Source organism: Suncus etruscus, chromosome 1 (genome assembly GCF_024139225.1).
Source record: "Suncus etruscus isolate mSunEtr1 chromosome 1, mSunEtr1.pri.cur, whole genome shotgun sequence".
Classification (NCBI taxonomy): Eukaryota; Metazoa; Chordata; class Mammalia; order Eulipotyphla; family Soricidae; genus Suncus; species Suncus etruscus.
Genome location: NC_064848.1, coordinates 159,344,339 through 159,357,172, shown reverse-complemented (window position 1 = coordinate 159,357,172; position 12,834 = coordinate 159,344,339). Strand labels below are relative to the sequence as shown.

At 49.6% G+C, this 12,834-nt stretch overlaps 1 protein-coding gene across 1 annotated transcript in view; it reads right to left on the bottom strand.

The window, feature by feature from the left end:
• Window positions 1-2,090: 2,090 nt before the first annotated feature.
• SLC43A2 (solute carrier family 43 member 2) overlaps window positions 2,091-12,834 on the bottom strand; it is a 57,779-nt gene continuing 47,035 nt past the window's right edge. The window contains exons 11-14 of the mRNA XM_049782653.1: window positions 11,033-11,162; window positions 4,921-4,994; window positions 3,339-3,462; window positions 2,091-2,968 (exon numbers count right to left, since the gene is read on the bottom strand). Of these exons, the coding sequence (XP_049638610.1) occupies window positions 2,807-2,968; window positions 3,339-3,462; window positions 4,921-4,994; window positions 11,033-11,162 (490 nt within the window). The 3' untranslated portion in view covers window positions 2,091-2,806. The remainder of the gene's footprint in view (window positions 2,969-3,338; window positions 3,463-4,920; window positions 4,995-11,032; window positions 11,163-12,834) is intronic.

Sequence of the window (12,834 nt, the reverse complement as noted above, 5' to 3'; positions counted from 1 at the left end):
CCTGTTTATTTTAATTTTTTATTTTTTGGGCCACACCCATTTGATGCTCGGGTTACTCCTGGCTAAGCACTCAGAAATTGCCCCTGGCTTGGGGGGGGGGATCGAACCGCGGTCCTTCCTCTTCCTTGGCTAGCGCTTGCAAGGCAGACACCTTACCTCTAGCACCACCTCTCCAGCCCCATCAGATGAACTTTTTTTTTTTTTGGGGGGGGGGGGGTTTGGGCCACACCCGGCAGTGCTCAGGGGTTACTCCTGGCTGTCTACTCAGAAATAGCTCCTGGCAGGCACGGGGGACCATATGGGACACCGGGATTCGAACCAACCACCTTTGGTCCTGGATCGGCTGCTTGCAAGGCAAATGCCGCTGTGCTATCTCTCCCGGCCCCAGATGATCTTTAAACAAAATGCTGCTTCCTTCAAAGTCAGACTTGGAATCCCGGTGTTTAGTAGGTACTTGGCTCAAGCCCAGGGCTTCTATTCCCCTAGCTGCATACCTGCTGCCTCAGTGGATGCTGAGAGCCAGCTGTTGGAAATACACCTTTCTCTTAGCATTTCCCAGATTCCACTATAAAACGTGCTCTATTTTTCTATTTTGTGTGTGTGTGGTTTTTTGGGGGCAGATCCTGGGGTTATTCCTGGCTCTGAGCTTAGGAATCTCTTCTGGCAGACTTGGCGGACCTTATATGGGATGCCCGGGATAGAACCCAAGTCAGCTGCGTCAGAGCACTTTCCACTGTACTATTCTTCCGGCTCCATTCAATATAAAATTTCTAATTAAGGTAAATATTTATTCAGTGTATCTTTAAAAAAATTGTTGGGGCAGGAGCTAAGCGATAGCATAGTGGGTAGGGCATTTGCACTGCAAATGGACGACTGGGTTCAACCTCTGGCACCCCATATGGTCCCCTGAGCACTGCCAGGTGTGGTCCAAAAACGAACATAAAATGTTGCTTATGGCTAGGGTGAAGACTTAAAGGCTTGGAATGCACTTAACCTGCAATCCAGGCCTGATCCCCAACTCTGCATAGTTTCCCAGCACCACTAGGTGGCTCTATGTGCCCTACCAGGTTGCTTTCAAGTTATACCAACTTGTGCAAGGCAAATACCCTACTCAATGCACTATTATTACTCAGGCCCTCGTGTTGTATTTTAAACGTGTTTGTTCTTGTAGATCTGAATGCTGGGAAGTCTATGGAGATACGGTGTGTGCTCAAGTGTTCATGCAGAGCTCTAATCTGAGCCTGAGTCTATCCCTTCCTGTCTTCCCTGGTTAATTCCCAAACCCTGGATCTGATTTGAGGCTCCTGGGATCACCTTGAGCCCTGAATCTTGGAGGGACTCTCAGTGTAAAGCTTAGGGACAGAACTGATCTCAGAGAGAGGCTCAGAACGGGTCAGGATTAGATAAACAAGATGGCCAGATATCACTTCCAACATGTCTTTCCAAACTATCATCTTGGGGATGGTGTGAAGGGGCTTTCCCCGGCCCACTGCCCTCCCCCCAACACAACAGTCACTCAAAAGGGTAAACTGGGGCCTGGTGACAGGCAGAAAACTTTGTCTTGCCTTTTCTTCTGAAGCTCAAAGCAGGCACAGGTAGCTATAACTGACATGCCAGAAGGGGCATCCCCCCAAAAGGAGGAAAATGGATTTATTGCTTTATAAAAGTCTGGAAACAAAAAACCCACCATAACCCTAAGAATCAACCTGCCCTACTCAGGGCCCCTGGGAAGTGAGTGTCAGATGTGGGTGGCTGAGCCAGGCCCCAGCGAGGGAGGGAGGGAATGAGGGCCTGTCTTCTGTAAACAAGTGTTGGCGCTCTGGGGACAGTCTGGCAGCAGGGGGCGCTGTGGCTTTGTAGCTCCTCTGACTGGCTCCCTGGGGCAGGCCAACTGCAGGCTTGGTTGGCTCCTGGGCACCTGCCTGCCCGGAGGAGAAAGACTGGCACCCAGAGCCCACATCAGACCCTCACCTCACTCCCCAAAACACACTCATTCCCCTTTCTCTCGTAAGCCCTGACAAATCCACCCCAGCCTGAACTTCCCCATCTCTCAGCCTCCAATCCCACAAAAGCATCTGTGTGAGGGGACGCCCTGTTGGTGCCCTTTAATCCCCCCTTAGGGTCACACCAGGTGGAGCTCGGCAGTGGGACCCACCGTGGGCCTCAGCCGCAGGAAGCGGCAAGGAGCTGCTGCTCGTTCTGTCCATGGATCCTAGGCTGTTGTGTTCACCCATCCGGAGCTCCAATCCCCTCCCAAGTGGAAATGAGGGGGCTTCTCCAGGCTCGAGGGTAGGCGTGTGGGAGGGGCCCCAGGACTGGAATGGCAAAGGTGTTAGCACCAACAACAGGAAGTGGGTCCTTCCTTCCTCAGGCAGACTCCTCCAACCGGCCAGGGGAGATAGTGAGGGGCCAGGCAAGGGGTGCAGACAGTACAAGCCTTTGTCCTCAGGCAGGCGTGGCTGATGGGCATGCAGCTGAGGAGCGGATGGCAGGCTGTGGGTGGCAGCCTCCAGGCCCTGGAGGGAGAGAACCTGCCTGCTGGGCTTCTCCACTCCTCCAGCTGCACCATGAAGGCACCTCCGAGACCCTGAGGGTGTCAGAGCAAAGCCCAGGACAGCTGCTCCTTCCACTGCCTGTCCAGGCCCTCTCCATCCTTCCATGCAGAGCATCTGGGCAGGAACGTGGGCCAGGGAGGGAGTGCAAATGCCACCGTGGTGAAGGAGAGATCCTGGAGGTGCTTGGGGATCCTCTGGGCTGGGGCAGAGGACAACAGTCAGTCACCAAAGCAAAGGCAGGAGGCTGGGTGCTACACAAATGCCTCCTGGTTGGACGAACCATTGATCTTCAGGTAAAGCTTGTCGTTCTCCCTCTTCTGTTCCAGCTGCTTCTCCAGCTGGCTTCGGTAGTAGATGAGATAGAGGGGAAGGCAGAAGCCCAGCATGCTCAGGCCCAGGAGCCCCACATTGACCTGAGGAAGAGCGGGGGAGAGAGACCCAGGCTGCTGTGTCAGAGGCCTTGCTTCATACTGAGTTTGGGGGTGTGAGGGGAGAAGGTCCTGCTACAGGGATGATCCAACAGGAAGTTCCAAACAGACCCACAGGCCCCAAAATAATCATTTCACTATCAGAATTCCCCTGTCCACCCTTGGGCCTGGCCCTCAATTCCACTGATGTGAATCTAAAGGGAGGGGCCCAGAGAGCAACTCAGTTCTGTTGACTCTGCAGGCAGGTAGATAAAAGGACTCTTCTCCAGCCCAGCCACCCTTCACAAGGGGACTCCAAATACCATTCTCAAAGCCTTGCTTCCCAGCATCCCCTTTAACACCAGTTCCTTCTTACCCACAGAGGGTCTCCTTGGAGGGGACCCATCATGGCCAGAAACAGGGGCTGCTGCAGGAGTGCGAAGAGGGCACTGACCAGAGACTGTAGTCCTGTGAGGCTGCCAAACTGTGTGGAGGGGTACCTGTGGACCGGGGAAAAGTCTGTGACTGCAGGTGCTGCCAATACAAACTCCCAGCTTGGTCTGCAGAGGAGGGACAGTTCTAACCATACCCTTGGATGACAACTCATGTCAGGAAGTTCTGCAAAGTCATTTTTTCCTTTGGGGCCCACCTGAAGGTCTAGAGGGGGCAAAGCCCTGGCCCAGCTCAGGTGTGCCCCTGAGTGCCTGGCCAAATTGGGTGGGAAACTGGTGCTGGTTGGAGTTTGCAGTTTAGGGAACAGGGAGCAGGTGGGAGGCTGGGCCTGGCTCTGCTGCACCCTCCATGCAGAGGCACATTGTGTAATCACGGAAACTCAGCATCACGCTCTTGGCCAACTCCCCGAGACCCTGCCAGAGCAGCCGCAACTTCCTCCTGGCAGGCGGGGTTGGGGGTGAGACAGGCAGACCTGAAATGACCCTTACATGATGCTTCTGGGATGGAGACAGAATTCTGGCAAAATTTAGCCAACAGAAGGCATTGTCTCTGAGCTAGGAGACACATCAATGGTCAGAGAGAAAACCTCTGGGGTTTTGGGTCATGTTCATGGAACCAAATCCTGATGCAGGAAGGAGGAACAACTGTGTTCCTGTGGCCTCTTTGAGCAGGGGCAGATTTCCTTAGAGGCAGGGAGTAAAAACACTGGCAAAACCAGCCCTCAGAGGGGCCAGAGCCATAGTAGGGCAATTGCCTTGCATATGGGTTTCATTTCATCCTCAGCATCCCACTGATCTCCCCACCAGCACTGCTAGGAGTGGTTCCTGAGCATAGAGCCAGGAATAAGCCCTGAGCACAGCAGAGTGAAAACAAACAAAAACAAGAAATCAGGCCCTCAGAGATGCTCACTTGAAAAATTTGTCCTCCATTCCTCCTGAGCCCAGACTGAGCATATCTGAACTCCCCAGGCTGAGCATATCTGAACTCCACAGACTTAGGCAGCAAGGACCCGCTGTGCCCTTCCCAGCAGCCAGGGGCAGTGCTGGACATGGCTGAGCAGTAGCCCAGGCACCTAATGAGCATTGACGATGGCTGCGAAGCTGACTTCGTGTTAAATGCCAAGGCTGTGGGCATCCAACTGTCAAGCTGCTGGCACAGGTCCTGCCCAGAGGGCCTCCATGCCAGAAACCCTGGCATCAGTCCCCTGTGCAAGAAAATGAACCTTGAGAGGCCGAAGAGATAGCATGGAGGTAGGGCATTTGCCTTACATCCAGAAGGATGGTGGTTCGAACCCCGGCATCCCATATGGTCCCCTGAGCCTGCCAGGGGCAATTTCTGAGCCCAGAGCCAGGAGTAACCCCTGAGCGCTGCCGGGTGTGACCCAAAAACCAAAAAAAAAAAAAAAAAGAAAGAAAGAAAATGAACCTTTAGAGGGCAAGTGGCCCCCCACCCCCACTCATCCCTTCACCCTCCCTTGGCCCACGGCCCCTGCAGTGCCCACTTACACAGCAGCATACAGGCCTCCGATGGAGGAGTGGATGAAGCCTCGCACAATGGTATGCAGGATGAAGGAGAGGATCTGTGGAATGGAGATAAGAGGACCGACTATGAGGTCCCTTCCCTGGCACCCCAGCCTCAGTTCTTGGACCCCTAACATTGTATTGGAAACCTGGGTTGGCTCTACCAGCTCCCCTGCCCAACTCCTGAATTTCCAAGAAGTCTTTAAACACTTCCTCACCAAAAGGAATGTTTTATCTCTGGCTTTGCCAAAAGAGACACAAACCATGGCAGCCAGACACCAGATACCCTTTAATTGAGATTTGCATTTCCCTGGATCAAACTACACTTCTGCGCTTTTACACAAACTCAATTCTTTTTCTTTGTTTGGTTTTTTGGGCCACACCTGTTTGATGTTCAGGGGTTACTCCTGGCTAAGCGCTCAGAAATTCCCCCTGGCTTGGGAGGACCATATGGGACACTGGGGGATGGAACCGCGATCCTTCCTTGGCTAGCGCTTGCAAGGTAGATACCTTGCCTCTAGCGCCACCTCGCTGGCCCCACAAACTCAATTCTTACCAATGCCTTTGGCTCCACATGGTTGTGCCTATAATCTATCCAATGAAGATTGGGAGACAGCAAAATGGTCTGGAGCAATGCTCGACATGTAGGAGTAACAGGTTTGATCTTGGTACCTGGGGCACCACTGGGAGTGACTCCAAATCCAAAACAAAAACAAATCACCCAATGAGAAATCACACCCCCAGCCTTTAATACTGAGTGCCAAAACATCTTAAGTCAAAAACAAAAACAAAAACAAAAACATCTTAAGTCAAATTTTTTGGGTATGGGGGCTGGAGAGATAGAGATAGCATGAAGATAGGGCATTTGCCTTGTATGTAGAAAGACGATGGTTCGTCCTGGCATTCCATATGGCCCCCCAAACCTGCCAGGAGCGATTTCTGAGCATAAAGCCACGAGTAATCCCTGAGTGCTGCTTGTTGTGACCCCCCCAAAAAAATGTTTCTTGGGGTATGTGGGTATCTATTTGGGTGTATAAGAGGGGGAGGGAAGAGAGAGTTTTTCTAGGTGAGAGAAAAAGAGAGAGAAGGAGGAGGCTTTTCTTTTTTTAAATCTTTGCACCATACCCAGCAGCTCAGGGACTACTCTTGGCTCTGTGCTCAGAAAGTACTCCTGGGACCAGCGAGATGGCTCTAGAGGTAAGGTGTCTGCCTTGCAAGCACTAGCCAAGGATCAGGACCTCGATTCGATCCCCAGGCGTCCCATATGGTCCCCCTAAGCCAGGGGCAATTTCTGAGCGCTTAGCCAGGAGTAACCCCTGAGCATCAAACGAGTGTGGCCCGAAAAACCAAAAAAAAAAAAAAAAGAGAAAAAAAAGAAAGTACTCCTGGCAGACTAGGGGGGCCACATGGGTCAACCGCGTGCAAGACAAATGCCATACCCACTATGATATCACTCCAGCCCCCAGAAATCTTCTTTTCTTGAGAAGGCTGTCATGTATCTTAGAAAGTACTAAGATATTTACTTCTGGTTCCTAAGAGACTCAAGAGCATCCCACTTTACCCTCTGCAAACAGCCCTGCTCTCCTGTTTAGCAGCTGGACCCACTCCCAAGAATGTGCAGTAGATGGGCTGGGGCTGCTCTCTGCAAGGTGAGGTGAGCTGAGCCTGGATATGCACACATATTTCGCAGGCTCCTGCCAAGTTTCAAATGCAACTGTATGGGCCTCACTGCCTTCTTAAAACTTTTCTTTCTATTGAGAATCGAAAACAGAAAGGACGTGACAATACCCACTGAATATTGCTCCTCAAGTGCCCAACTGTCTGAGCAAGGTCCCTTGCCTCTTGCAGAGATCTGCAAGTCCCCAGATATCACTCCCAGATGGGACTGGTATGATCCCTGTGGTTTTCTCTATTCTGCATACAAAGATGAGTGCAGGGGTCAGAGAGATAGTATGGAGGTAGGGCATTTGCCTTGCATGCAGCTGATCTAGGATGGCCAGTGGTTTGAATTCCGGCATCCCATATAGTCCCCTATGCCTGCTAGGAGCGATTTCTTTTCTTCTTCTTCTTTTTTTTTTTTGGGGGGGGGACACCCAACACCCAACAGCGCTCAGGGGACCATATGGGATGCCGGCATTCGAACCACCATCCTTCTACATACAAGGCAAATGCCCTACCTCCATGCTATCTCTTTGGCCCCAACAGAGCGATTTCTGAGTGCAGAGCCAGATTTCTGAGCGTTGCCCCCCAAAAAAGACAAATGCACCCATGCTGGCACACAACTGGGTTTGAACATATCTCGGCATATATCCACTTGTGGTGTTTTTGGTCACAACCAGCAGTATTCAGGGATAATTCCTGGTTGGCCACATACAAGGCAAAAGCCCTAACCTGCCCCATCTCCAATATATACTCACTTGTGAAAACACAAGGACTCTAGTTTTTTTCTTTCACCTGGCTTGAGAAACTGGGGATGCTGGGAATGGAGCTCAGAACTCACACATGCCAGGCCTGTGTTATCACTAAGTCACATCCCTGTCCCCTCCAGAAATCATATGAACTTAGCTACACTGACCCAATGTGTATCCATTCTAAGCTTATAAACTTAAAAAAGTTTTATGAACCTAAGAGTGGGATCAAGTAGGGAACAAAAATAGATCTTGCTTGTAACTTCTAACAAAGGTCATGTTTCCAAAGCCTAAGGTCTGGTACAAAGCAAGTGAGCTTTGAACCCACATATCCAGCACTCATCACTGCCCTTTTCCAGTCTAACAGAGAGACATTCTCGGAACTCGGGGCAGAGTCCCACCCACACCACACACTGGCCTAATCTCTGCAACAACCAAGCAGCCACACAACTAGCCCACACAGCTCTGGAAATGGGTTGATCATGGTGTTTGTTATAGAAAATGCCTGAAAGACCAAGAATATGCCACCTTCAAACTCTACTCATTTAGAAACCCCTGTTTTTTTCTTTTGGGTCACGCTAGTAGTGCTTAGGGAAGGGCAATCCTACTTCATCTCCTGCTCACTCCTGAGCAAGGCAGAGTCTGGCAGGTAAATGCTCTTGGCAATAAAATCAGGCTAATTCAGTAGGAAATAAGCCTCTTAAGGAAACTGGAGGATAGGAGAGGAAAACGTTCAACCTGGAGGAGGAGGAAGTACTGCTAAAAGGTGGTAAAATGATATGTATAAACCCTTTTAGCAACAGTGCTGTATGGGGCTTAAATCCCTGTCCTTCGGGCTTGGGAGGGTCTCTCTCCCTTCCTGGAGCAGGACTTTTGGCCAGCACGGGCGGGCAGCTGGCAGGCCTCCGCATGTGCCAGCGGCCTCTTGGCCCGGCCTAGGGTAGGGGGGCTCGGACATGGGTCACCCGACCCCCCTCTCCTCCTTTCCTCCGGATCTCCAGGTGGGTTTCTGGAAGGAGCTGATGGGGCACCCTGGGTTTTCCCCACTCCCTGGCCGGGTCCAGACCCTGGCCTAGGGTGGGGCTTAAATCCCTGTCCTTCGGGCTTGGGAGGGTCTCTCTCCCTTCCTGGAGCAGGTTTTCCCCACTCCTAGGCTGGCTACAGAGGTTGGCTAAAGGGGTGGAGATTGATCTGGGGGGTGGCAGATAGCTGCTCAGCTATACTCAGTCTACATTTTGCAAACCGCGCGGGGGCTAGTGCCCCCGCGCGAACATATGCTCCTCCCAACCATTAGTACCCCAGATTTACTCTTCTTAACTTCAGTAACACACAGTTCTATTCTCTGACCAAAGACATACAGTAGATCTAACAAATCCCAGAACTACTTAGAAGGACAGAAATTGAACATATATTGAACACATATATCTTTTGAATATTTTATGGGTATTTTCTTTAACTGATGTAACTCTCTCTATATTCTTCTACTATGATGTTTCTATCCACTTTTCACCTCTCTCTTTTCTTTGTAAGCTGTTCAGTAAGGATTGTTGGTGGAACTATCCCTCAGTTTGATGCCTATGATTGAACTATGTCATGGAAATTGCTGGTCTTGTTCCCATTGCCTCCAGATGCACCAATAATGCTTCATGGCATTGATCCTTGTTTTCATAGACATATTAAAATGGGAAAACACCATACATACAGATAAGTTCTTATCTAATAAATCTCAGTACAATGTACCTTATACCCTGAACATTGATATAATGACCTGGCACAGGCCTCAGAAGAATGGGCATCCTCCATTCACGCCGGAACCAGGCAAGCTATCTACGAAACATCCAAGGTCTTTTATAGCAACAGCTGGAAGCAGTCCTCTACCAGGAAAGACTCTACCAAGGGTCTGACATCGACCTCCTAAAAAGAGACTTCCGTTTACACTGAGAAGACTTGACAACAACAATGACCTGCTCTACAGGACATGGTTCTCTCTATTGCCCCATAAGTGTGAGGTGAAATGAGAGGATGCTCCGCACCATCCTGACTACAATATGGGATATGCAGACTCCAGGATCTTTAATACAGAAGCATGATACCAACAACAACAGAGACTAAGTGAGGAATGGAGGTGTATTGCCACTACAGAGGATGACTTGAATTGGACAAACTAGTGTGCCTGGAGCCTAGAGTCAGTCCTGTGCCAGGAAACTTCAGGGGTAGGGTCTCCTTGTATTTAGACCATAATTTGCCTTTCCATATCCCTTATATTTTGGTGGGCCTATGCAAACAAATGCCACTTTAATACCGTTTTTTACTATGTTCCCTTGACTCCAATCCTTAAGAAAAACAACCCACTAAAACTTTTGAGGCTAACTTAAACTAGTAAGCATGTGCATGGAACTAGAGAAATGTACTTTGCCCTCAATGTTTAAGGAGTTACATAAGTCTAATGTCTTTAGATTATATTGTGTGCTGCTAAGAAATAGTATGTACTACAACTGGGGATTTGAGGGACAAAGTAATTGTATTGTACATGGGTTCAGTTTTGTTTTTCTTAATGTTCTTTGGCTGAAAGTTCAAGGCTGGGATATCATTGATGGGACTACCGAGAATTCTGTTTATGGGTGATTGGGCTTCCACTGTAACTTTACCCTGACCTCTTTCTTTGCATCTTTGTTGTCATAATTAAAATAATAAAAAAAAAAGAAAAAAAAAAAAGAGAAAAGAGCTGGGAGTTCCAGCTCACCTTATGAAGCTCACCACAAAGAGTGATGAGTTTAGTTAGATAAATAACCACATTCCTAACTGTCCTAATAATGATAATATGAGGGAAATGGAAAGCCTGGCTAGAGTACAGGTAGGGGTTGGGTAGGGAGAAGGGAGATTTGGGACATTGGTTATGGGAATGTTGCACTGGTGATGGGTGGTGTTCTTTACATGACTGAAACTCAAACACAATCATGTATGTAACCAAGGTGTTTAAATAAAATAAAATATATTAAAAAAAAAAAAGAATTCATTCATATATAAATATAAACACCTCTTGTAAAAGCAGACTGATGGGAAGCAAATAGGGTTGGGAGTGCAATGATGGAGGGAAGTGGACACCGGTAAAGTGATCAGTGTTAAAACAGAATGTCTAGGGGCCAGAGAGAGAGCACAGCGGCGTTTGCCTTGCAAGCAGCCGACCCAGGACCTCAGGTGGTAGGTTCGAATCTCTGGCGTCCTATATGGTCCCCCGTGCCTGCCAGGAGCTATTTCTGAGCAGATAGCCAGGAGTAACCCCTGAACACTGGCGGGTGTGCCCCCCCCCCCAAAAAAAAAAAACCCACAATGTCTAGGGACCGGAGAGATAGTCTAGTGGATAAGGTGCTTGCCTTGCACATGGCCAACCCGGGTTTGATCCCCAGCACAGCATGTGGTCCTGAGCCTACCAGGAGTTATTCCTGAGTGCAGTGCCAGGAGTAACCCCTGAGCACTGTCGGGTGTGGCCCCAAAACCAAATAAACAAATAAAATACTGTATGCCTAAAACCCAATCCTGAATAACTTTGGAATTTCATGAGTGGAGTTCAGTGAAAAGCCTCCACTCTCTCTGGGTCCCAGAATAAACACATCAGACCTTTGAGTCTCTTTGTCCTTCCAAAATACCTTCCTCCCCCAACACCAGGCCCTTTCTTTCCCATAACCCACCTGGAGAGGCAGGTTGGGAATGAGACAGGTCACCCCAAAGCCTACAAGCAGCACGTTCGTGAAGGCAAAGGCCCGCATGGCATTGGTGACCTTCTGAATCTGTCGGTCCCGCTTCTTCTTGTCCTGAGTTCTGTGGAGACAGGGCACATACTAGAGCCAGGAGGCTTGCATCCAATCTTCAAGAGTACAGCTGGGAGGGCAATGCTTAGAGACAGGTCACCCAAGCCTACTGGAGGGGCTATCAAAGTCTGGACAGCATCAGTCCACTCCCCATTGTACTCCTGACCAAGTGTTGGGTGTGAGTCTCAGAAGAGCCCTTTCACTGGGCCAGAGTGATAATATAGAAGGTAGGGGTTTTGCTTTGCACATGCCAACCTGGGTTCAGTCTCCAGCATTCCCTATGGTACCCTGAGCACTGCCAGGAGTATATACCCAAGTGCAGAGCCAGGAGTAACTCTGAGTACTTCTGGGTATGGGTCTAAAAAAAAACCAAAAAAGAGGCCTTTCACTTAGAAGACATATCTGCAGATAATGGGGCTGACTGAGCTCAGAGCATGCCAAGGAAGGGGTAGGAGTGGGCCTGCGCTAGCATGCGTCAGAGCCTCACTCAGTGCCGGTTCTGGCTTCACCTAAATTCTGCAGGGAGCTGACAAGAAGCCAAATGAGGGAGTGAGTGGTTCTCTGCTTGTGGGGAGGAGGCTTTGGAGATGAGGAAGTAGAAAGGAATATGCAGCAGATGGACCCAGAATAGGCACAAGTAACCTCCTAGCAGCAGGACCTGACCTAGATAACAGTATTCTCTGTAATTATTTCCCTTTGAATTCATTATTCCTGATGCTAGTCTTGCCACCCACACAGATAACCCACAGACAGCTGTAGGACACCCAGAACGAACACTAAGTATTTGAAGATGTGCAGGAAGCCCCAGCTCCCCAGCTCCTGACCTTGGACCTCAGCCAAGCACCAAAATACCAAGTATCAGTTTCTTCACCTGAAAAATGGGTACAGCCCTGGCCCAGGTTCCATCAAAGAGATATTGTGCCTGTGAGATATAAAGTGACTGACACAAGGCCTAATATAACTGACAGTAGCTTATTAGATGAGGTGGAGTCAGAGAAGATGGCTCTGAGTCATCTTCTCGTCTAAGCTATCAGGGTTCGGACACTGGTAGCGTTCCAGAGCCTGATGATGCCTCACAATCCTGAACAAAGCTATGAAGACATGGGATCACATAGCTAGGGGAGCCAACCCCAAAGGCAGCAGGATTTTATGTCCCTCGTGCTACCATGTGTAGTCCTGAAACCTGGACGGCTTCTAGCTGGGCCAGCGGCTACACACAGACCTTTTCCCATTCTGAATTACCTTAGCTTAGGAGCTCCTGAGATCTTCCATAGAGAATTGGCTGCTCTTGACCAGGGATCCAGCCCAGTAGCATAGCACGTGTTTCTCATTTATGAGGCTGTGGTTCAATGCTAGGGCTTAGGGCAGTGGATAGAACTCAAAGGACTATGGACATATCTGGCACATAGGAACTCTGGATTCAAGACTGATCCAAATGGTCCCCTGCACACCACCATGTGAGCTCCAAAATAGAAAACAAGAGGGACATTGCTGGGGTCTGGCAATTCTGGGCAGGGCCAGCAGTCACCACAGCCACTCCCAGTGGTGCTGGGAGCCTTCAATACTTTACTTGGAGGACATAGGTGGCATCCAGGTTAAACTTGAGTTATTGAACATGCTAGGCATGTCTGGATGCCCTTGAAGCTGTCCCTATCCCACTGTCTTGATCTTTATTTTGTTTT